The sequence below is a fragment of the Cygnus olor genome, chromosome 3, assembly GCF_009769625.2.
Source record: "Cygnus olor isolate bCygOlo1 chromosome 3, bCygOlo1.pri.v2, whole genome shotgun sequence".
NCBI classification, from domain to species: Eukaryota; Metazoa; Chordata; class Aves; order Anseriformes; family Anatidae; genus Cygnus; species Cygnus olor.
In genome coordinates this window covers 63813963-63839619 of record NC_049171.1, presented here as the reverse complement: position 1 = coordinate 63839619, position 25657 = coordinate 63813963, and the positions used below count along the sequence as shown (strand labels likewise).

At 35.4% G+C, this 25657-nt stretch overlaps 1 protein-coding gene across 1 annotated transcript in view; it reads right to left on the bottom strand.

The window, feature by feature from the left end:
• Nucleotides 1–1906: 1906 nt before the first annotated feature.
• VTA1 (vesicle trafficking 1) overlaps nt 1907–25657 on the bottom strand; it is a gene marked incomplete at its 5' end in the record, with an annotated part of 41246 nt that continues 17495 nt past the window's right edge. Inside the window, 6 exons of the mRNA XM_040551129.1 lie at nt 1907–4098; nt 10182–10262; nt 11418–11591; nt 17940–18051; nt 24483–24558; nt 25221–25348. Of these exons, the coding sequence (XP_040407063.1) occupies nt 3953–4098; nt 10182–10262; nt 11418–11591; nt 17940–18051; nt 24483–24558; nt 25221–25348 (717 nt within the window). The remainder of the gene's footprint in view (nt 4099–10181; nt 10263–11417; nt 11592–17939; nt 18052–24482; nt 24559–25220; nt 25349–25657) is intronic.

Here is a 25657-nt window from a genome sequence, read left to right as displayed (position 1 = left end):
TATGTAGGCTATCACTGACACTTAGCACTGTAATAAATCAAAACAAACTCCCCTGTAGCTATAGGAAAACTACAGAATAAAAACAGCGGAAAAAAGGAGAGGAAAATCAAAATACAAATGAAAGCACAAAATCAGGAGACATTTTAAGGACAAACATGCATCTTTGCAGGTCTCTGCAGATACTATGCTGTTATTTATGAGATGTCTTATGTTTTCCAAATGGGACACCGCAAACCAATTTTAATAATTTAATAAATATGATGTACTTTAATGAGCACATCAGTCCCAAGGATGAAAAGTTCTGCTCCTCTCCATTTTCAGCATACTAATGACTTCACCCCCCCCCCCCCCCCTTTTTCTTTCCTTTTCTTTTGTCTCTGCAATGATTTCCTCAGCTAGATTAACTTTCTCCTATGCTGTAACTTACCTTTTCCACCATGTTGCTCATAGTTTTTTTTTCCCCCCACTGCCATTCTAGTGCTTCTTAGCACTTAGATACCTACCTATATACCTGTAATCTTTTGCCTTTATGTCCAGCTTCTATCCCATCTCTTCCAAGGCTCTAAAGAAATTTTATTGCAGACACTGTAGGATTCTAAGTAGTTCTTCCGTTCTCTTCTCCAATCATTTTTGTGACCTCTCCAATTTTGTGGCATGTGAAATTCTCTCCACTGTGGGAGATACCTCTGCTCTCTTTCAAGTTGTTTTTCAATACTCCCATTTACAAAGTTCCTATTCTGAGATCATTGAAAGCATTATATTCTGAAACATCTTTATCACCAGACTGTTCCAATACACATGCAACTCCAAAAGAGCTCCACTGGCAACTTCAGATTCTTTTCTTTCTTGCTGATAGTGAAATATTTAATATAAATTCATGTTTTCTCCAATTCTCCTGTAACTACACCTATGCACTGGAAAGTTGCAATGCAGTAAGAAAGAAACATCTCTGCATTACCTACTAAACTGGGTAAAAATTCCAACTTAAAAATAATGACTGTGAAGAAAATTGCGATCAGTATCAGGTAGCAACAATGGTTTAGAAGGTTAGCACCAAACTTCAGGTTTCCCAAATCCACATATCCAGGTGCAGGCTCTAATTCCATAAACTGCACAACAAAGGGAATTTTAAAAGGAAGCAAGAATAATACTTTATAAACCAGGGGAACCTTGCAATCTCAATCAGAACATTACCACAAAAACTTTGCAATAACAGACTATTTTTGTCCTCTTGTAAATCTAATTTTCTCTAAATTTGTGTTCTCTCTCTCTCTCTCTTTTTTTTTTTTTTTTTCTTTTTTTAAACCAGGCTCCTATTTTTACTGTTCAGAAGAAGAAAATCAAAGATCACTCATTTGGAACACTGCACAATTAAAAGGTAACTTTTGGCACTATAGTAGTATATTTAAAGGTCATTAAAAACATTTGTCAGAAGTATCTATATATTCATATCTGACATTTTCCAATACTTGTAAACAAGGTACAAGAATCCCTTTTTGGGAAGGCATTCTTACAGTTCACCATTGAATTTACATGCATATTACAGATGCTCATACACATGCATGTTGCCACTCCCACCCCAGACAGTGAGTTTCTCTGTTGTTAATTTCTGGTAGGTACCATATAGCACCAAATAGTGTAATTAAAATGATGATCATACTTAAATCTGTGCTTCAGAAACTCCATTTACAATCCTTTAAATATTTCACCTGATATGAGTGCAACAATTTGGAAAGTATACCTTCGGTATTAAAAAACTCAAGAGTACACATTTCATGAACAGCAACCTGATCTGCAAGACACTTTCCGGAAGGGATCCTGAAGTATAATACGGGGACTTTCCCTGCAGACATGTAAAAGCTTAAAGAACTGCAAAAGCATTAAGCAACACCGAAAAGCCTTTTAAGTCACAAATATTGAACAGATTTACTAAAATTCTAGTTTACATAAACAGCACAACTGAACATGGAACATCTGAAAGAAAACCATTTTTCTTCTTTGCTAAACAAGGTTAAGATTGAGAGCTCACAATCCAAAGGAGAAAGGTGAGCAAATGTGGGTTGTAATCATCAGCGAAGAAGAGAGATCTGTTGGTGGCAAACAACAGAAACAGCACTCTCTTTTAGTTACTATTGTATGTGTCGGGAACTGGCTTTAGAGGAATTATGGGTTGGTGCTTTATCATTTAGAGCAGCTGTAAAATGAATCAGTCAACACTTAGACAAGCTCACACAATATTTAACAATGGGGCCATAAATTCCAGTGCCTACCACAAATTCCAATTTGGAATAATTAGTCTATCTACCCATGTTCTCCTGACATTTTCAAATAATTACACTTTTCAAACTGTTCTGCAACGCTGGTTTGAACTTTAGGGCTATCTGCCACATTTAAAGCTGTCCCAGAGGCTGTACTTAATGTAACGGACATGTTTTGCTATAATTTACTTTAGGCATCAGTTTGGACGATAAATACCAAACATCAGCAGCTTAAATATGTGGCTTCAAACAAAGTTTGGTGAACTGTTGTAAAACTTCTACATTAAAAAATAAATGATTCTAGCCATTAAATATTGCTTAATGATACATTAATAAGTTTCATACTACCCTTTTCAAACTTGCTGTCAAATAGGTCTGCACTCTTAAAATGATATGACCAGTGAAATTTTAATGCATGCTTATGTTTTTTTTTTCCTCACCTTTTTCCTTTGAGCATCAGACATATTTCAGACACTGAAAAAATGGTGCAGTTACAAAGAATGTGTGTGTTTGATCTGGTTGGTTGGAAAGAAAGATGTTAAAAGTTATTACATAAATCGCACATGCTTTGCGGTGTACTCAATTACTATGTCACACTGGTTAAAAGACTACTTTTTCTTTCTTTCAAACAGCGTGGATGAATTTTTAACGATCAAGAGCTCTAGAATTGCAAGGGTACACTTTATAAAGACTCAAAATTCCATTTCCAAGATATTTTAATTAATTCCCAAGTCCAAATAGTCTCCACAACAAAGCTGACAGGAAGAATATTAGCTGGAAATACAAAGTTCTATGACACTAGTACCAGAGATGAACCTAAACTGCTTTAATGGTTGAAGAACTGGCCTTTGATTCAGCCTATTAAAGAGATGGAACAGCCACAAGGTAAATCTCCCTAAAAGTTCACGTTGTTTAGAATCTCTGCCTCTGGTTTCAGCCTCATCTCTGATAAATATTAGTACTTTCTCTAATTATCCATACATAAAGAAAATTGTAAGTGTTCATGTAAAAGGAGCAAGAACCAATGATCAAGACTACATATAGCAGCCCATGCAGTTGTAGGGAGTTTGTTTGGAACACTATCAAAATTATTTGCTCTGATATATGAAGAAATGCTTTTCCTGCACGTTTTAAAATGAAACACAAACATCCTCAAGACTCTCTTAACTTTGATTTATGTCTCAGATAATACCCAAATAATTTAAATATAGAAAAAAGTCCTTCCCACTGTATATTTGTCAGTCTTCTCACATGCTCTCATTTCAGGAGGAAGCCCTGAATTTAGTTACCATTTTAAAGCTATTATAGTTATCAAATAATTGTTTGAAATAATAAAATCAGCCAGAATTTTAACAGAGCATTCTTATGTTCAAGCTTTTAACAGATTCAGCATTTTTCCATTTCGATAATCTAAATATTGAAACATGAATTCTAACTCTTGAGCAGTGTCCGCAGTACTTCTGTATTTTGCTTACAACGAACCACCGCATTCATATGTTTCTAGCTCCACTATTTGTAAAATGAAAACAGAGATTCCTACCGTACTCTTAACTGCTAATCTTACACTGAAACAGTGATTTCGTTGTCACAGGTAATGGAATTGAGAACTTCTTTATATTTCCACTCCCCTAATAGGTACAGTAATAAGCTGTTAGTTCTTTAGGCAAACAACATTTATCTGTTGGATAAAGGCTTCATTCTCTGCCCGTAATCAATAACTTGAGGGCCTTCTGTAGATTCTGCACAGCAGTGCTCACATCTTCATATTGCAAAGCACTGCCAGCATATTTGCAGTATTTCTGAGCTCTGGCAAAGTCCTCTGGAGTCAAGTGGACTTCCCCTGCAAAAACATAATTATTAAAAAGTTACAAAAAGGGAAATCTGAATGACACTTCCCTTTACTTGATTTCTATGTTTTACTTATATTTGCAGTAATATTACAAAGATCAGGCTGATATCTGTGGTAACATTACAAAGATGAGACCATGGTCTTCTGTTCACTCTTCTTTCCATTCATAGAAAGCTTAACTTCTTTGCTGCTGGCATTTGAAAATGTATAAAAGAACCTTTCAAAACACTGTTTTTTATATGACCCAGTGCCTTTCAAAAGTAAGTCAATACCTTTGAGAAAGATCTGCTCTTCATCTAAGGCAGCAAAAGAGAGCATTTTAACAATAAGCTAGCTGTAATCATATCATAACCTGCAAGAGAAAAGGAGTTTTTTGTGCTTACAGTATGATTACTTTGCTCTCTTCTTCAGGAATAATAAAATCAGTTAGAAACTGTTCACTCTCAACTGGAGTAACTGTTCAAGATTTAGAAGCATTTCTCATTGGGATGTTTCTGCACATATTATATTTCTGTTTTTCTAAGTAATGTTTATGCTTCAAATTTTATGTAAAGTGACCGCAAATTATGGTTCTATTAAATTACCCCACTTTTTTCATATTGGAGAACACTAGCAAAAATATTCTCCTAATAAAGTATAAAACAATTGTCATTTATTAATCAGAATATTTCCTTGACATAAGGTCCAACATAATGAAGTCTAATGCTCACACACATGTATTCAACATTCTATAAAGTATAGTGGAGACTTACACCTTCACTAGAAAACATTTAATATGTAATCACTGATGTGTGCATAACATAAAGCACAGTTATGTTAGTATCCCTCCTCCCACCCATGAATTCACTGGGAGTTTAAAGGCTAATTCCATGCCACTCCAATAACTTATGGATAAATTATAAAGTCTTTACTCAACTACTTCAGAACGACTTAATTTGTAAAAGACCAATTTTTATGAACACGGATAAGTAATTATAAGCAATAGTAGAAACTAACAGGCATTTATTTAGTAGGTTTCCCACACTGCATTTTATAAGCAATAAAGAGATTTCAAACTGTGAACAAATGCATTTTTAAATGCACCACAGGTTTTATTATAGAATTGTTTAAAGAAAGGTTTAGTTCCTTAAGTATAGCTTTCTTATTTTAAGCAAGGACACAAATATACTTAAATGCATTTTACAGGGTACAATTTTAGTTAGCTGGATCAATTTCTTTCAAAATAAAACTCTACCGTTGGCAATACTGTGAGAATGTTTCCTAAAGAATCTCAATTCTTATCAGAAAATGTCTACTATATTTGCTTTTCCTTCCCCCAATCTTATTATTAAGAACAGTTCTTGAACAAATAAAATGGAAAACCTGGGAATATAAAAACTAGACTGATTTTCTGGTTTTCAAAACAACCTTACCTGAATAAAAAGCATGAGGGTAACTGCTTTTAAGATTAATTTTATCCATTTTTTAAAATGCACTCTAGAACTTCATTTTCCCTTCGATAAATAAATCTAACCACGAAATAACTTTTGAGTATTGAGGCATGTGACAATTTGCTGGCCTTGTTTACACTGCAATGTATATTAGTTTACCGTTGAATAAGTGAAACCACATTAAAATCTCTTAAAATACACAAACATGAGTAAATGTATGTGAGGGAGTGCATAAACATAAGCATATGCTTAGGTTATTTTGCAACCTAAATAAAGTCACAGACTAAAAGCAGATGGGGTAAATCTGTGACCACATTACTGAACATCTTTAAGAAATTTAAATGACCAAGTTCCCCTCAAAGTGGCTTTATGCTATGATGCCAAAAGAAACTATAAAATGATTCTTTAAAACCTGGCCAAGGCATCAGTCCACTATTCAGCTAACTTATTGGAAAGAAGCCTAAATTCACCACTCTAATCTTATTTTTACAGTATGAGCTCTATTAATGTTTTGCTGGCATAAAGCCTTATTTATTATGAAATCTACTTTAGATGCTATTATGACATAACTTGAGGGAAAAAAAAAAACAATTTTAAATTTATAAACCAAAGTTTACACAGTAAGGGTGTTGGTCTTTTGATGTGTTCAGTGGACTCAACTCCTATTGAAGTCAGCAATTCACGATGGACAAGCAGAATAGAAATAGAACATCTGTGTTGTAAAGTTTTCAAAATACTGTGAAATTTAACTATAATGTCTGTGTATATATATGTGTGTGTGAGATATACATATGTGTATATATATTATACATATGTATAAAATGTACTCACATCAAGAGCGTCACCTCAAAAGTTGTTAACTAACTTCAATTTATACTTTCTAAGGGTTAAGCAGCTTTGCAGAAAAGGAAGGACCTGCAGGTCTTGGTGGACACCAAGATGAATGTGAGACAACAACATGGCCTTGCAGGAAAGAGGGCTAATGGTATCTTAAGCTGCCTTAGAAGAAACATTGGCAGCAGGTCAAGGGAGATGATCCTTCGCCTCTACTCAGCACTGGTGAGGCTACACATGGAGTACTGTGTCTAGTTACTGGGCTCAACAGCACAAAGAGAGACATGGAGCTAGTGCAGAGTCCACAGAAGAGTCGTAAAGATGATTATGGGACTGGAGCATCTCTCATATGAGGAAAGGCTGAAAGAGATGCGACTCTTGAGCCCACAGAAGGTTCTTGGAGATCTCTGAAGGAAATCTGTAAGGAAGGTGGTGCCACATGCTCTTTTGGCAATGTCCAAGGACTAGACGAGAGGCACAAACTGAAACATGGGAGGTTCCATATGAAAATCAGAAAATGCTTTTTTGACTGTGAAGGTGACCGAGCACTGGAACAGGTTGCCCAGAGCGGTTGTGGAGTCTCCCTCTCTTGAGATATTCAAAAGCTGTCTGGACATGGTCCTGAGCAGCTGGGTCTAGGTGTCTCTCCTTGAGTGAGGGGGTGGGACCAGATGAACTCCAGAGGTCTCTTCCAACCTTAACCAGTCTGTGATTCTGAGCTCCAAGATTACCAATAATATTGAGATGGGAAAAAGTATACTGAAACACACCACTCTTATGTTAATCTGAAATTATTAGTAGCTATATTTATTACTGAAATGTGGCAGACATGGAATCCATAACTAATGTCAAAAAGCATCATTCTTTTAAGAGAATGATAAAATAAAAACCAAAAGACGATTAGACTAGTGATGCCAAATATCACGTTAAGAAAACAGTTTTAGAATAAAAGGGGTATTTTACATATATATGTATATATGCCTCTCCTTGATATCCTTTTAGATTTATCAGATGTTCTTCCTTTTTTATGAAATTGCCCAAATACAAGGCAGATGATTTAAGAACACTGTAATAAAATCAGTGCAACTTGGTATATAAAAATGGTGATGGCAAAGAATAAAAATGCTTTTTAAACCAGATGTCGTTCCCCCACCCATTAAAGCAGGTATGACATTCAGGATACAATTCCTTAAAGATTTTTTTCTTAAGATCGTAAAAACTTATGAAATGTGAAATTCTTATTTCTATTTTGTGTGTGGAAAAACAAACATTATTTTGAATGAACCAGAATGGACAAATGGTTTCTCTATACTATACCACCTGTGGAAGGGAACATATGGTAATGTAAGAGCATTTTATAAAAACTCAGTGTAATATAGCTATGAATGAATTTAGTGTTAGCAAAATCTAGAGGTAATAAAATTTTTAAACACACTACCATCAGAGAAGTATATGAACACACTATACAAAGTTGCTATATAGTTCTACATTCTGCTAGTAGACATTAAGCAACGCTTAATTGCATATACTTTGACACTTTCAAAAGCCAATGTTCAACTCTGAAACCTGTTCCCATAGGACAGGACAATTACTGAAGGTCTTGTGCTCACTAAAATCAAAGGAATACTCTTATTTTAACTAAATTTTCTTTTGATAAATATTCCAGTCTTCTCCACCAAAAGTTTCCTTCCCATCATAGCATTAATCAAATTGCTTCTCCCATGTTATGGGAAGCAAAGAAAATATATGATTTATTTTAAAAATATACATTTGATCTTACTACCACAAAGAGTCTTGCAGGAATATGTGAAATATCCTGTTTGGCTATGTCTATACTAGTACATGAAACAGTGCCAGGGAATGTGTCTCAGCACTTAAACTTGACTGTCTACACTGTCAAACTACTGGAACAGATTGCAGTATGGTTTTGGCCCATGACAACTACCATTTTCCCAAACAATTCCTGGGCACGATTTGTGGCTAGAGCAAGCTAAAGACCATTCAATATTGGCAGCTGTAATGAACTACCTTGTTTAAAAGGTTTAAAAGTTTAATAGTGTGGATGTGAGCAGTTATGTGCCAGCTGCTCTCAGTGTCAAACAAATATTTACAGGCATATTTACTAGTATAGACACAGACATTGTGTCTAAATCATGGAGTAAGTGTACTCCACACTAAGCTAGCTGTATGAATCTGCTGGAAAGCTACACCAATCCCTCCTTCCCTCCCAAAGGAAACTTCAGTTCCATAGGAACAGAGCATACCAAGACCTAACCTCAATATGTAGTCAGAATATATAGCCTGAATATATTTTGTGACTCAGGAACTGGGGAGGGCTCCTGGGTCCCACAGCTTAGTATGTTTGTTGTGAAATACAGCCATTTCCTAATCTACCTACAGGACAAGGCTACTCCACAGCAGAGTACTGGGGGTATAAAAAGGAATCCTCAGCAGTATGGGGAGAATGACAATGTTATTCCGACTAGCTGAAGGGAGAATATTTTGGGTAATGACCACGCATGTATGGCAGGATGATGATAGACAAGGACCAATGCTTTTGATTTCTCGTATGCATACAAACGTTACTGTACTTCTACTGACTGACATATCCTATACACCCTCTCAAGCTCCTGCATAACCGATAGCTTATTTTCTAAGTATTCAGCTGTTTTGGTTAAGTAGCTACCGAAACTCATAATAGCAGCCAAACTGCAAAACCATCACCCAGATTAAATGGTTCAGTGACAGGTTGGAGATTTTTTTTCCAGTAAGAGATAACTGTAGTAAGAGATGTTTTATTAATATGCCAGACAGAAAAAGTAGGTTGCACCTTTTGTTCTTCAAGGGAACACTAAAAGTGGATTTGTAACTATCAAACATGATTTTTATGACTTATCTTTTTAAGACATCATTGACAAAACTGGCTTCTTTATATATTAAGATGGACACATCCTTCAGGATTCTTATGACAACAGACTAGAATTAAGCTAAATACTGAATTCCTATTATAATATTCCACTGATTAAAAATGCTTTTTCAGTAAAGCTGATATTTCAAAACAGAAGTAAAATATATATATTATAGGTTATCAGTGATTCTACATAAAAGACAGGTGACATTTTAAAAAATAAAAGTGTTGACTAAATGGTAAATCAAAATAACATCATTAGCAGTGGTTACTTATATTATTTCATTTAATACAGGCACTACTTACAATCAACAAGCACCGCTGGTATGGAACACAACAACTATGCTGCAACAGAAAACACCACTGGAATGTGTTTCTTGGTTATTTCTTGAAATGAATAAGTAACTTACAGACTAACCCCGAAGAAGAAATTTTAGGGAAAGGGAATGTGTGTTAATTACCAAAAACAGAATTTAGAAAGGCTATCAGGAATACAGACTTTGTTGAGTATACCAGAACCCAGAACCTCATCTGAGAAACAACTATGCAAAAGCTTAATACAATGCTAGCTCATTGGCTAAAAATAATAATAATAATTAAAAATAAAAATCACACATTGAAAAAGCTAGACAACACTAAGCACACACTATCGGAAAGATTTCAGTAACTATTAAACTTTCAGCCATACAATGTTGATGATATCCATTATTTTTAAAATCTGTGAATTGATAGTGTGCTGATAATAGTTATGATTATTATGGCATTCTTCTAATGGTAATGATTACTTCTCAAACTTCTTCCTTAGGTGCTGCAAATTAAGGTATGAGGAAGCTGCAGGGGACAGGGAGAAATACACAGGACAGCACATCCATGTGTGGACAATACAAATGCCACCACCTTACCTGCAGACTGAGCACTGTAAAGGGCAGGATCTACTAAAGGAATATTCTGAGGAGCAGGTTGAATGGTATTACTTGTCACTCCTGCGAATCAATGCAAACAATTGGAATTGGATTATTTTTGCTTATAGACTTAAAACTTCCACTTCAGACTAGGAATGTTTTATAAAATAATACTGAAGAATTTACAGTCTCATTTTATCACTACAGTACTTCACAGAATTTTAAATTTCAAGCTTTAAACAAATTAAGAAAATACTAGTCCAAAAGACACCATCTACCCTAGCGTATTGAGGAAAATCTGCTACGGAAGAGTATTAGTAAACTTTTAAATGGAAGTTTATACTCTGCCTCTTAACATTAGAGTCTCTATTTTTATATTTTTAAAGCCCCATGTCTGCCATCTAACACTTGCAAGCTATGCCCTTCCTAATTCCTTTGAAAACAATTGGTGAGAATAACGAAGATAGATAGATTTGAAAGGGAAATGCTGATGCTAGAATAAACAGCACCGTGGGGTTAAAACTAAGTAATACAAACAATTAATGTACTCCAACAAGCTACATATTCCATAATTTTCAGTTCTAGCAAAAACAGAGAGCTAAACATTTACCTAGTTTGAATATAAAAAAACCAACACAAACACCCCTGCCCCCCCCCCCAACAACTATTTGAAGGATTTCCCCTTGATAAAGCTGAAAAAAGAGCATCCTGAATTTTCATAGATTGTTCCATAGAAACATTCTTAAAATAAGAAAGTAAAAGAGGTGGGTATGTTTGAGAAAAACATCTCATATGTCCCCTAATATAAAAATACATCTGAACAATCAAATGATCGTCAGGATTGAAGACGAGCTTCTCACTTGGTAGCCTTACATAAAACTATAAAAAAGGCAATAGGAAGTGGAAAAGTTGTGGGTTCACAAATAATCTAAAAATACAACTTTTTTTTTTTCTTTTTTCTTTTTAAATGCAGCTATTGGGAAGAACTTCACATTTTTAAGAACTTAGTTTTGGTCCAAAAATGACAGAGAATAAGAAGGATGTAGGAGCCAATATATTTAGCGGTATTTTTCCTATGCTATTATTACAGCTTAAATTTACGAGGTTGCATCTGCCATAAAACATAACACATCTAAATGATTTTTCTTTATATTTAAATGGAGGCCTATCCTAGCTAATCATAGAATTTGCTGCTTAATAAAAGGCATGATTTTTTTGCATGTGATAGTAATATACCTGTGTTATGAGGTACTTCAGCTGGAGTATTGGCTGGCGCATGGGCACCTGGTGGTATATGTATGCCAGTGAAATTAGTAGTTGGTGTGTTATTAGCTTCATATGTAGATGATGATGTTGGTTGAGTTGTTCCACTATGGAGAGACGACGACCCTGCTTCTTCTCTTTCAAGATCTGTTAAGACAACACAAAATAGAAATTACTCCAGCTCTTTTGTAAAAACACTTGAAAAGTTGTTTCTTTTAAAATCTCTTCTCAACTTTTCTTAGTAGAAAAATTGCTACCACCACATTGTGATACAGAACATTTAACAAACCAAATCACTTACTGTTGATTTTAACAAAGTTAAAAAAGCAACATAACACAGGATGAAGATCTAGAAGCTCTCACACTCTCAAAGATCTCTTCTGTTTAAATTGACGAATCATTTCAGTACTGGTTGGAATATGAACATTTTGGCTCATTAGTACAATCTTTTATACTTCCTTGTCAACTGATGCAGTTACTCCATCATAGGAGGCCACCAGATTGGTCAGCCATGAGTTGCCCTTGGTGAAGCTGTGCTGACTGTCTCCAATCACCTCTTCATGTGCCTTAACATTGCCTCCAGGAGGATCTGTTCCATGATCTTCCCAGGCAGAGAGGTGATGCTCACTGGTCTGTAGTTCCCCAGGTCTTCCTTTCTACCCTTTTTAAAAATGGGACCGATGTTTCCCTTTTTCCAGTCACCGGGGACTTTGCCTGACTGCCATCACATATGATGGAGAGAGGCTTGGCAACTACATCAACCAGCTCCCTCAGGACCTCAGCTCCCTTCTGGGATGCATGGCATCGGGGCCCATAGACTTTTACCTGTTCAGTTTCATCAGGTGGTCTCAAACTTGCTCTTTGCTTATAGTGGGAAGGACTTTGCTCCCCCAGTCCCTGCCTAAAGGTTCAGGGAAATGAGAGACACGACAAGCTTCGCTGCCGGTGAAGTCAGAGGCAAAGAACTTGTTGAGTACCTTAGCATTCTCCGTGTCTGTTGTCACCAGTTATCCCTTCTCGTTTATCAGAGGGGGTGCACTCTCTTTAGACCTTCTTTTCTGGCCAATGTACCTTTAGAATCTCTTCTTATTTTTTTCATCCCCTGCCACGTTAAATTCCATCCATGCCTTGGCTTTCTTGATCTCATTACATATCCTTACATATCCAGACAGTATCCCTGCACTCTTCCCTGACCACATGTCCCTACTTCCACTGCCTGTGCATTTCCTTCTTGCACCTCAGTTTGACCTTTCTGCAAGTCAAAAAAGTCGGAAGGACCAACTGCACCTCAGTTGGTCCTTTCTCAGCCATGCTGGTTTCCTGCCTTCCCTGCTTGATTTCTTACACATACGGATGAAGAGCACTTGCACTCTGAGAAAAGTGTCCTTAAAGAGCTGCCTGCTCTGATCTGTTCCTCTGTCCCTAAGTATAGCGTCCCAGAGGATCTTACCCACTAGGTTTTTAAACAGCTGGAATTTTGGTCTTCTGTTCAAGATATTGAATTTGCTCTTTGTGAGGCCCAGATTCCTTGAGATCACAAACTCAACCAGGATGTGGTCACTGCCTCCAAACTTAACCTGTTTCATGAGTTTATCCACACCGGTAAGCACCAGATGAGCTTCTTTACAGGAGTGACCAGTTAATGGTTTCTAGTCAATCACGTAGAAGTGGAATGCTACCCAACACTAGTTCATTCCCATCACCTCCTAATTTCCTTGTCCAGGAACACCTAATTGCAATGGTAGTTGTCCCTTTCTCCCTATCCCTTCTGGTTCTCTGTCCCAACTTACCCTCCCCCCGCCATACCTCTCCCCCAGTTTGGACTCTGTCTGTGAATCTGGAAGTCTTTTTCTGTGCCAAGCCAGTATGGAGAATACATACGCTTCCTGCTCTTAATTGCCAGTTTCCCACCCACAGCAGCTCTGAGATACAACTGTAGAAGCAGGAAACTCCCCTCAGCCTTAGGATTCTCCATTACACGGAACCTTTAGGGAATTCAGCTGTAAAATTCTAGCAAGCTCAAGAATTTGCAAACTGCAATTTCTCAAAGGTACAGAACTTGGGCCAAACATAGTCAGATTTTCTTAGAGACAGGAAAAGCCCATCCCTGGGAACTAGGGAAAGAAAAAACGCCAACTAATCTCCTGCCAACTCCCTTTCCCAAGTTTCAAGCCCTTGCTGTCCACCTCTTTCTCTCTGATCTCTTTTCAGAAACAATTCTGACTAAAATTAATAAAATGAAAAAAAATCTAAAACAAAAATCAACTGTAAAGAACTCTGGCCATAGAAGATAGGAACTCAAATGGTTAAAAGTCGAGCAATGTTAGAAAGAAGCCAGAAGAAAAGTGTTGGCCACCCTTAACATCAGTGTGTGTAAGAGGCAAATTCACAAGAGGGCAATATACTTTTATGCAGGCATATGCACAAAGAGATCAAGCTCAACTGTTTGCTCATTATGCAATTGGCAAATGTTAAACTGTATTAAACATAAAAGTAGCTTTGTTTAAATTAACGCTTATTAGGTGTTTACAGTGCCCAAGTGTCAACAAAGCATACTAAGTATTCTTACTGCAAAGTAAATATTTAAAATTTTATTAAATCAAAGATTAAATATTAAGACTATGTTGAGATATGTGCTTGCAGTATTCCTGAAGAGTTTTAACAGTAGTGGTAAATAAAAGGATTTCAGGCTGCTGGAAAAATTTAATTCAACAAACTGTTTTTAAGTTCTGTGATCAGAATATCCATAACGTTATTGAGAAATATATATTTTTCAGGGAATGAATGCTAAAAAATTAAAGACTTCATTTCTCATAAAGCAGTAATTACTCAAGAAATTTGAAAGACCTTTAAACTCTAAGTTTACTGAAATGCTTTAAAAGAAGCCTGTAAAAGAGTAACACGATTGCTTCACATTCATTTTCAGCTCCAGTCGAGTTTCTTGTCTTGGAGCCTCCTAAGCCCTTGTGCTGGGATCTTAGTAGAATGGATCCAATGGAGTCTTTAGATTTTCCTCAGAAGCCACAGTACTATGGCTATCACCAGCTATCTGTTTTGCTTTTGGCTTATTTTTTTATTGAAGGTAAGACTTTCTGGAATAAGGCTGATACCAAGTGTTGGTGCTAAAACCATGTGTCCAAAGATACTTTTATATAAATAAAGGATTCTCTAGGTTTAACAGCACTCCTTGTTCACCATCTAGATTAAATGTACTAAGTTTCTGGTAAAACAGGATGTTAGTGATTTTGAGACAAACCCTAACCCACAGAAATAAGCAGACGCTTGACATGTAGAACTGGAACAAACCTCAGGAAGTTAACTTTTATGTATTGATATGAATTGTGCCACAAGTTGCAGCAAACAATGTTTAACACGCTCAGGAAATCTTCAGTGAAAGCAATACATTCTGCATCACTTTAAAACTATCATCTAAATCATATTGTTATTATCTTACTACATGGCAACACACACATGCAACAAATAACTTTGATCAACATGCTTACAGGTCTAAAATTAGCCTTAGTAAAATACTATTAACATTAATAGTTGCTTTTTTTAATTGCTACAGGAGGTTTTGCAACCACACTGCAAAGTACACAGACTGCAAAATCCATGAATTCATCAGTTTTGAAAATATATAAAGTGACTTCTCCTTTCTGAAGTCTGGAGTCTATGGGTTGACAGGGTAATAAGGTATGTAACTTAATCTACATTATCACTACAAATGGGTGCATGCTTTATATCAGAATACTGCATACAAATGTTTTCCCAATATTAACTTGATCATAATGTCTTTTTAACATTACAAAGTATTATGCATTAAGACGTCAAGGAAAAACAAGAAACAGTGTATGGAAACATATTGTCTAGTGTAAGGAAGTGCCAAACATAACTGAAATTCAACAGCCCAAAAGACTAAACTGAAAATTAGCATAATTTATTTTTAAGGAGTCCAGAGATTTAAAAAGATAATATTTTGGTCATCATCAACTAATTGTAACGTAAATAAAATTATTTTCCTCATTGTGCTGCACTGTTTCTCTCTAGCTTGAGTTGCTGCTAAAAGACACAGAAGGCAAGGTTCTATTGGAACACTGCTTTTATATATGTATAAAATACATATATATATATAATATATATATTTTTCCACCACAGCATTGAGAAATAAACTATAAAAATAATCCACTGACAGCTCACATACTGTTCTTTCTGCTAGTTGGGACTATAAATATTTCTCAGAACTCTGCAATATAAATGTAGAATACTTGTTATATATTGCAATGAAAGTAGTGACAATACATTTTACTGTAGCTACACCGTGATTATTCAAAAACTTTTTCCCATCTGAAATTATACTTTTAATTTTTACACTAGTATTAAAACTTGTTGGATGACCTGGGGCTACTGCTAAGTGACCTTTATGTGTACTCTACAACTTGTATTCCGAATGCATTAATAAATCAAGCATGTCACTTTAAAGTTTCCATAGTGGCAACTTGACAAAAGCATCCATAAATCCAACAGCAAAACTGCATAAAGCATGTCTATGTTACTGTAAAAACATCTCTAAGAGTTACAGTATAGTTTTCAAGGAAAATAACACTTTGGAAAAAATGGTAATTTGTCAAGCTACAGAGACCCAGTTTCACTCTGTTTAAACAGACATTTTCCACTTACAAGGGAAGCAAGAGAATGAGCAAGCAGAAAGGAATGGGGAAGGTCCAGCTGTACATTCAAACAATGTTTCTTTTCTTCTTACAACGCACAAAGCAAGAACTGACACTTCTTTTTTAAACTGTATCTTCCAGTAAAATATAATTTGCAAAAATTTTTTGTCTTTGTTTAGAATTCATTTTGTATCAGGAGAACTTTGTAAATATTCCTATAGCTATGCGCCCAATCACTAAAGAACATTTATCTAAAGCTATAAACATTTAATTGTGCCATTCATAACATTCACTATAAAAGATTTTTCCCCTCACGTCTTCTTCATTGAATTCCTATCAAACTGGTGTAATTTGACTTAAAGATGTGGCAATACTCGCAGCTGGAGTTGCAAGGTAAGTCTCTCATTGCAGCTGCACCAGCAGTTAAAAAACTGCCTTGAAAAAGATCATATGTTGAAAAAAACATTAGTTTGAAAATGCTTTAATTGAAATACAGCTGTTCTAAGACTCAGGCATATTACAGTGGGTAAGATAGCTGTTCCAATGATCAGGTATGTAGGGCATCTTTAGGTAAGGAAAACAAGAAGAATGAAACAGTAGCTTGGAAATCACACTAATATACTCATTACTTGCTCACAATTACTTGAACTTCAACTGAATTGTTGAGGTTGGAAAGAACGTCTTGAGATTATCTATTCTAACCCCCTGCTCCAACATGGTCATTTAGAGGAGGCTGCCCAGGACTGCGTCCAGCCAGATTTTGGAAATTTCCAAGGACAGAGATGCTACAGTCTCTCTTTGATCTTCTACCAGCATTTGATCAGATTCATGATGAAAATTATTTTTCCCCTAATAATTAATCAGCATTTTCCTTGTTGCAACCTGTCTTGACCTCCTCTACACTTTCCCATTAGGTAGCTTAAAACAGCATTAAGAACTCTGTTTAGACTTCTCTTCTAAAGACTAAAGAAACCCACTTAACTCCTTGTATGTCATATTCTTCAGTTCACATTTGGAAGACAATAGAAAGAAACCTCATACCTCAAGTGGTACACTACTTTCTAGCAACGGTGGGCTTGGAGGGAGTAGACTGCCTACCTTTTTTCTACTTTGCTCACTGTCAGATAAAGGTGGTAAGCTAAATAAGTCACTGTTTTCACTCAAGCTACTTTGTCTTTTTTTTTTTTTTTTTTTTTTATCTTCTCCTGCACATTTAACTTCTGATAAAGAATCAGCTAGTGGCTGCCAATTGGAATAGGATGCTATACCTTCTTGGAAGGGACAACCAGTCTGTAAAGAGTAGGTCATACCCATCCTCTTTTCTCACAGACGAACAGGAAAGAAGCTTCAAAATATGAATTGCATGACAAAAATGTGAAAACTGGAAGAAATGCCAGTTTTCTGATGTTTCGACATGTATAAAACAAAACCAATGTAAAGATAATTACAAGTCTATTTATAACATATTTGAAATTTACAGGTTCAGATTTCAAAATCTACCAAAGATCCAGGTACAGACCCCAGACATGAATGAATAATAACATATAAATATTTAAGTGTCTGTTTACATGTGCGTACACGTGACATATGGATCGTCTGTATCAACCAAAACTTTATGTACCAGTTCACTAAGTCCCATTTCATGTTTATCTCCAGTATAACAAAGGAAAAATAAAACAACACTAGGTAAGTCAATCAAATACTGAAGTTCAATTAAAAGAGAATTAGGAGAAGCTGACAAAAAGTAGAAAAGGGTTCATCATGAATGCAACACTGAACAGGGAAGCTATGCTTCCTGTGGGTGCTCATAGAAAAATGCAATACATACCAAAGCTCTCTCCTTCCATTCCAATAGGTCCAGGCTGAGGAGTCTCTCCGTTCTTTAAGCAGTTATGAATGTATGCTGCCTTCCACCTGGCATACTTTCTGTGCTGAACATTCTGAGGAAGGTAAAAGGCCAGCTATTTTAACCACTCACTTCTGTGAATTAATGCATTCAAGACAGAAACATAAGTAGGTTTTCCACCCTGACAAGAGATTTCTAAGCTGCTATCGGTTGACACTCATTTAAAGATAAGGCATGTGAATTTAATCAGTGAATAAAAAAAAATATAAAAAGAATATCTCTGACAGGATTCAGCATGAAATGAAAATGTAGAGATCTTCAATTAGTGCAGCATGTCAGGAAAAGGAAATCAGTTATACAAAGACCATCTACTGTGAAAGACAGACCACCATGTAATTACTGATGTGAAATAATAAAGAAAACTTCCTTAGATGATTATTTACTTCAGATTAAAAAATCTGAAACAATGCTACTCTTTCTGATCAATATTATAATTTTTCTCATTACATTATTTTAAATTACAAATAGGTATTTAAAAGCATGAACAGAGAAAGGCTGGTGTAGTTGTGGATTAATGTAGTATGTGTGGGATATTCTAGACAAAATGTTTTAATTTTGTATCTTTACAACATTGCTTAAAATTAGATAAAGCACTTTAGCAATATATAAACTAACTGCAAAGAAAGGGCTTATCATAACAATGACTTTAAATAAAACCCTCATTGCAAGGTCAATAGTTCAGTTATTTGTAACATGAGTATTTCTCAAAAAAATTAATTACTATATTGGTACTCAATTTCACTTTTGCCAATTCTTATCTCGTGAAGCAGTGTATTTATGAAATAATAGAAGTGAGAAACCAATCTGCCAATTGCCTTTCTGATTCTACCTCCATGGTTTGAACATGAAAAAATCTGGTAGTAGCCAGATTTTAGTATTTTAAATTATTTTAAAGAAAACAAATATTTTTCACTATTTTCAGTTTCTGGAAAAAAAGCACTGAGGAGAAGCATTTCACTTGGGTTTTCAGAGATTATTCTCCTCACAGGGTAGAACATGAGTGACAAATAAATGTCAGAATCTCACCTAGTTTGAGGTTTTCCATTTCATTTTTTAACGTACAACACTAACATGTCAAAACATGACAAGAGGATGGGCCATTTCATATTTCCTGGGGCTGTTACAATAGATTTCTTTTAATCCACAAAGAGTTCTCAATTGTTAAGAGAAATCTTAAACTGATTATGCAAATCAACTACTCTGTCAAAAGTTGTAACAGTAGCAACCAGTCACATGTTCTGACAATTACAGGCTAATGGGATATGACTGAATGTAAACAGAGATGAGAAGTGTGGAAGGATGAATGGAATAATTTATCCACGTGAACAATGCAGGTTGGTAGTGTGCTTCATACCAACAGTAACATCTGCAAGGCACTGGTGAACTCAAATTTCCACAGTAACAATCACAGGAAGAGTAGTTTGGAAACCGGTAGACAGATTAATTTCTCTTTAAAAGTCCTGACTGAAATCACATCCAAAGTAAGAAAATTAGTAAACTGAAGTGACAAATTTTACTTTAAAATGTCTACTGCACTATTATCTATGATGGGAGAGAGCTATAGCATACTGGATAACTCCAGCAAGCTCCCTTCTTACCACCAGAACGCTTATGCAGCCTAGTAGAAAGATATGCCCTTTTGTTTTGCAAATGAAATGATCTCCAAAATAGCATACCCTGATGGCAGATCTAGTAAAATGCATTCACTATACCTCAGAAAGGAAAAGCACAAATAGAAAGCATGACTTTCTGTTATATACTTCCTTTGAATAATCTTTCCTGGCCAGGTAGCGTTGCAGATGAAATTCTTTCATCATTCACAAATACTCTGGAAGCCACCAAATGCAGAATTATGTATCCAGAACATTATGCAACTCTTTACATATATGCAACTCTTAACAGCCTGTACATCTCCCTTCTGTTTCCAGTATACTGAAATTATTTCTTGATAACGTGTTCTATAAACATTATCATAGATAATATGAATGTAGAAATGCTGTTGTATTGGGTGCCCGCGTTAAGGTTTTGGCAGCTGGGGGATCATCTTTGAGAAGAGGCCATGGGCTGCCTCATCCTAGACCAATTGGGAACAGCTGAGCCTATAAGCCACAGGCACAGCACCTTTAGGACAATGTATTTAATAAAGGGCAAAAAAGCCCAAACCTGAACCCAAAGAAAAGGGAGCAATCAGAGTGAGAAACAGCAGGGGGAACACCTAGGTCAGAGAAGGAAGAAGAGAAGGTGTTGCTCCAAGCACTGTAGCAAGTATCCTCTTCAGCCTGTGGAGAGGATGGTGTCAGAGCAGAGATTCACACTGCAGCCTATGGAGGACCTCATATTGGAACAAGGGAAAATGTGAGAAGGAAGGAGAAGCAGAGAGGAATCGGTATATACTGACCATAACCTGCCCTATCCACCCATGCAGTATTCAGGGCAGAGCAGAAGAGGAGCAGAGAGTGAAAGAATAAATTTAAGCCTGGGAAAGTAGGGATGAAAGGGATTGTTTTAACGTTTCTCACTACCTGAATCTATTTCAGCTGGCAATAAATTAAATTTTCTTCAAGTCTAGCCTGTTTCTCTCATGGTAAACTATCTCCCTGTTTCATCTCAACCCACAAGCTTTCTCATCTTATTTTCTCCACCGGTGCTGTGAAGAAGAGGCATTGAGCAAGTGGTTGACTTGGAGTTACACTGTTAACTAAGGTTAAAACACCAACAGATGTACTACAGATGTAGTTTTCACTTATATTTTACCTTTAAAATTATCTATAAAATGTTATTAACAGACTGAAATAGGAATATAAAAAACAATCAGAACACTCCAAAGACCAATATAAAACACTGCAAAGCATATCAGACAAGGGATTAGATTACACTTCAGGATCTCAGGAATTAGATACCATTTTCTTCCCTGGAATCTGCTTTCCTTCATATAGGTCTGAAACCAGATTATCTATTTCCCGTTCTTTTATTAAATGGCCATTAAGTAACCATAAAATTCAACTGCAACAGTATACTTGTCGATGATCCTAAAGAAGTTATTGAGCAACACTGCACAAAATGATTGATACAGATGTTTTGAAAAGCAGTTGAAAAGCTAAACTGTATTGGAATTCTATTCTACTTTTTCAGTATTGAATACAACATTCTCAGCAGCATTTCTTGAAAATTAGTTTCACATTTTTAATAAAGAGGTGGAACGTTACACTACAAAATATTTGACAAAGTTCAGTAATCTATATTAAATACCAAAAGGACGTTTTAAAGATAATTTACCTAAAGAAACTTAACTGGAGTGTTCTGCCACACTGATGCACTAAGACAGAACTCTTCAAGATTCACAGTTATGGGCTAGAAAAACTCTTCCAAACCCCATTACAGTTTTTAACACTCCTTTGAAACAACTTGAAGTTTACAGAAAACTTCCCTGAAAAAGTAAAAATTGCGTTTCTCAGAAACTGTGAATGCTTTATTTAAATATAGTCTGTGAATGTTTTAAATACAGTCAACTAATTAGTTTTCAGTGGATGCTTTTCAGGAGCGCATGAAACACTGACGTGCCCACTAATAATTTATCTGAGATTTAAATTAGTCAAAATTATTTCCATAAGCTTTCTCCAAAATGAATAGAAGAAAATACCTAATTAATGGAAAGAACAGCTAGGGACATTTTGGACAGCCCACAATCACTGACTAAAATTAGTATTTTGGTAATAAACATTTCAGTTAAAGTAACATTAAAAAAAGCGTAATCTGGATTTTTTTATTTAAAGGCATTTTCTTTCTGGCAGTGATAGCAAGGCAATTTGAATAATCTATAAAAGATCACAAAATTTACAGGCAAGTAAGTGAACCCTCTTTTGACACGTTATTATGCACCTAAATGCAAAACCTCTAACGCCTGAACCCAGATGTTGCTTTTAGTCTCTTTTCAATGTGAACATCTGTTTCTTTTCAGAAGGCTGCCCTCTGAACAGCATTACTGAGGTAAAGGAAAATAACTATTACCACACAGCTTCTTACCGATCTCATATGAGCTGTGTAAAACATGTCTTCTAGAGAACCCTTTTGTCTAGCTCTAATGTTGAGATACAGAATATCCAGTGTTTCCTCTAATATAATCCATTCATACTAACCTATAATCAACCACTTGGCAGTTAGAAATATACACATTATTTAGAATACTGAATTTCTAATTTTAGGTGTCAAATATCTTTTGCTGTTGATTTAAAAGCATTTTAATAGTCAACATTCCATACATGTAAAGGCAACTACCTACTGAAAAGAAACATGGATGGTCTGAATAGTCAGAAAGGGTAGAAGAGTTAGATATCTTACTACACAACCAGGAGTCAGACTGAGACTTCCTTCAGGCTAAAAAAGGCTTTTGCAAAAAATCTAAGACAGTCACGTCATACTTGTCCCAACATTCCTTCATGTGGCACTGGATAAGGAAAATGGTGAAACTTAATGATGCTAACCAGAAGTGCAAGCCTTTTACTGTATTTCTTGTACACACTCTTAATGTCTTCACTAATTAAACAAACAAAATGAGATAATAATTCTTTCCAATTACAAAGCACTTCTGTACTTTCAACATCAATGAAAAAAACAACATTCAGCAGTAAACACATCACTGCTAGCTTTCCATTCCATTGACGTTTTATAGTTGTTTCGTATATACACAAAGGAATTTTTCGGGACTTCTGAAAGCTTGCTGAATATTGGTAATGCACTGGATTCCTACAGTCAAAGGTGAGTGTCTTTTCGGTCCATTACGTTACTCACTCTCTGGCTCTAGGGACTTATTATTTCATATCATAAAGGATGTGAGCGTGCAGAGCAGCCAGTTTTAACAGAACACATGAAACACTTGTACTTGTTGCACTTGATAGATGAAAAATTTAGATTAGTATATTCTCAGGTTATAGAAGATGTAGAATCTTGAAAGAACAGTTGCACAAGTGTCCCCCTTCTTGCGCAACAACTCTATGATTAATATGAACCTGAAGCACACCACCACCAAAATTATTCTTTTACTTTCCTTCCAATGTTTACAAATGAAAGTAGCCACAGTTACTGCATTTTAAATGTAACAATTATTTTTCATGTGCATGTCCGTATTTATCAGACCTGAAATCTACATACAGAATGTGTAGTTTGTGTATTCCTAACATGGCATGGAGTAGTTTGGGACCAATATAACCACAGGGCTGTTATGGAGCTGCAAAGCAACAGAACGTTTGTTTCTAAGGAAATATTACAAGCGGAAGCAAAGAAGCCTACTACAGCACTCATGTATGTGAGGCATAAAACATTTTTTGATTACCTATATAGACTTAGTTGGCCTGAAACATATTAAGCACTTACGTGATCAGTCCTTGCTGATTTTGTCACAAATTGTTTAGTATCACTGCCGTTTCTTATTTAAGGTATTTCAACCTTCCTTTAACAGCCTTTGAAACTTGTTTTCACCAGTCAGTACCATTTTTCTATATCTTTTTTTCTTTGTCAGAAGTTATCAACTATACCATTACATTTCCAAAGTGACTTTATCATTCAATAAAAACTGAAGTGTTCTTTGCTAAATTAATTCTCAGAACAAGAAATACATTATTAAGAGTAGAGTATCTACTCCACTATACTGGAGAGTAACTCTCCTGTGTGGCATGAATAACGGATAGCTGACTATACACCTAATTTAAAAGTTTTCTTTAAAACAGACCAAAAGATTATTTTGGTATACCTTAATAAAATCATGATTTTGTTCAGCCAGTTCTGGAAAACTTGTTTGATTGCAAATAATCTGCCATAAAGAATGATACAATGTGTCTGTGTTAGTTACTTTGGTAGACAGTTTTTAAAAATAAAATATTCGTTTCCAAACGGTCATACAGCAAGCCTTTTTTTTTAAAAAAGTAAATTCATATCCTTTCAACTTAATAATATCACCTTTTAAAAGTGAGATTTGTTGTGACAATAAAGATACTCATTGTAACTAAAAGTGTATATAATTCCAACTCAAATGTTAGCACTAAAGTTCTTACTTGCAGGGTGAAAAATAGGAAGATGGAAAAAGCCAAGAGCCTTGCATCATTTTTTCCCTATAATCATTCTCATTTGCTTGACAGAACACTGCTGTCCCTCAGTAAAAATCAGACTTTGAAATTCTAACTGAATACCTGTTAAGTCTTGCTTATTTGCTAAGTCATCTTATAACAGATATCTAGTATTTCACATTATTTCTAATATTCTACTGCTAATGTTTATCTAATATTTTAAATACAATTTGAAATGGCTATTACAATTCCTTACAACTTAGGTTCTAATTGTGTAGTCAAATACACGTCACTACGTTCTTTGAAGCTCGTATTCAAAATTATAAAAAAAATTAAAATATTGCAGAACTAGAACAGTAACTTGCAACTGTGCTACGAAAAGCAATCATACATCCTTACCACTTACCTCTTCAGAGAGCTCCCCAAATACTGTCAGAACATCTATCAGGAGGCTTGCAGTATAAAAGGACTTTATCATGTTTCTATAAAAAAAAAAAAAAAAAAAGAAAACACTTTGCTAACTTGGCAATGTCATCCTCTCAGGATCACATTTTAACAGTTTAGATTACACTGGCTTGTTTCAAACAAATCTTCCCTGATTTCTTCTTTTAATCTGATGCTACAGAACTTCACAATGTTAAAATTTAGGAACATACTGACTGATATCATTGAAGACTTTCTGCATAGTGGTCATATTTTTTCAAGCAGGACATGTGTTCTACACTTAGTTTCTAGTTTGGAATGTTCAATACAGGACACTGGACATCCTGTACTATCTTCAAAAGGGCCCAGCCAAATCACCAGCATGCTGTAGTGATCACTGTAAATCAAATAACATCATGCATCATCACAACAATTTTGATATCAGTGGATAGTAAAAAACATAATATGCATGACAACAAGTTCAATATTAGTCTGAGAAAGCTAATTAAAAGGCTTGACAGAAGGTGAGCAACCACTTAAAGAACACAAGATGGAATATACCAATGAAGTTAGAGACAGAAATAGTAACACATGGAGTTTTCTGGAAGATGAATGCATTAAAGCACAACTCCTGCTTATAGTCAAATTGAAAAGAGTTTGAAAATTCAAATTTCCTGACCAGTATCTTAATTCAGACAACAAAGCAAAGATTTTCACCTACTTATGAAACTGCCCAGCTCTGTCTTCATTGTCTGCATACAAAAACATCTTCAAAGCATAATTCTCCACATGAGCAGAACCAACAATATCCTGAGTAATTGCTTCATTATCACCAAATTGCTTTTTCATCTGAAAAGTTGAAAAAAATACATTCATTACCTTATTAGACCCTAGAACTTCAATCTAATTCAAACACAAGAAGCAGCTGCTGATTTAGACAAACCCGAGTACAATTTAAAAAAGAAACCATATGCACTTTATTTTTTCAAATCTCCACCTTCTAACATAACAAACACTAAAAGTAGCATGCCAAAGAGAAAATACACTCTTTTGGAGAGAGAAACGTTAAGAATAAGTAGATCTTAATACTATCTTCTAGTAGAAAATACTTTTTAAAGAAAAATCACCTTAAAAACAAACACAAAAATATACAACTGT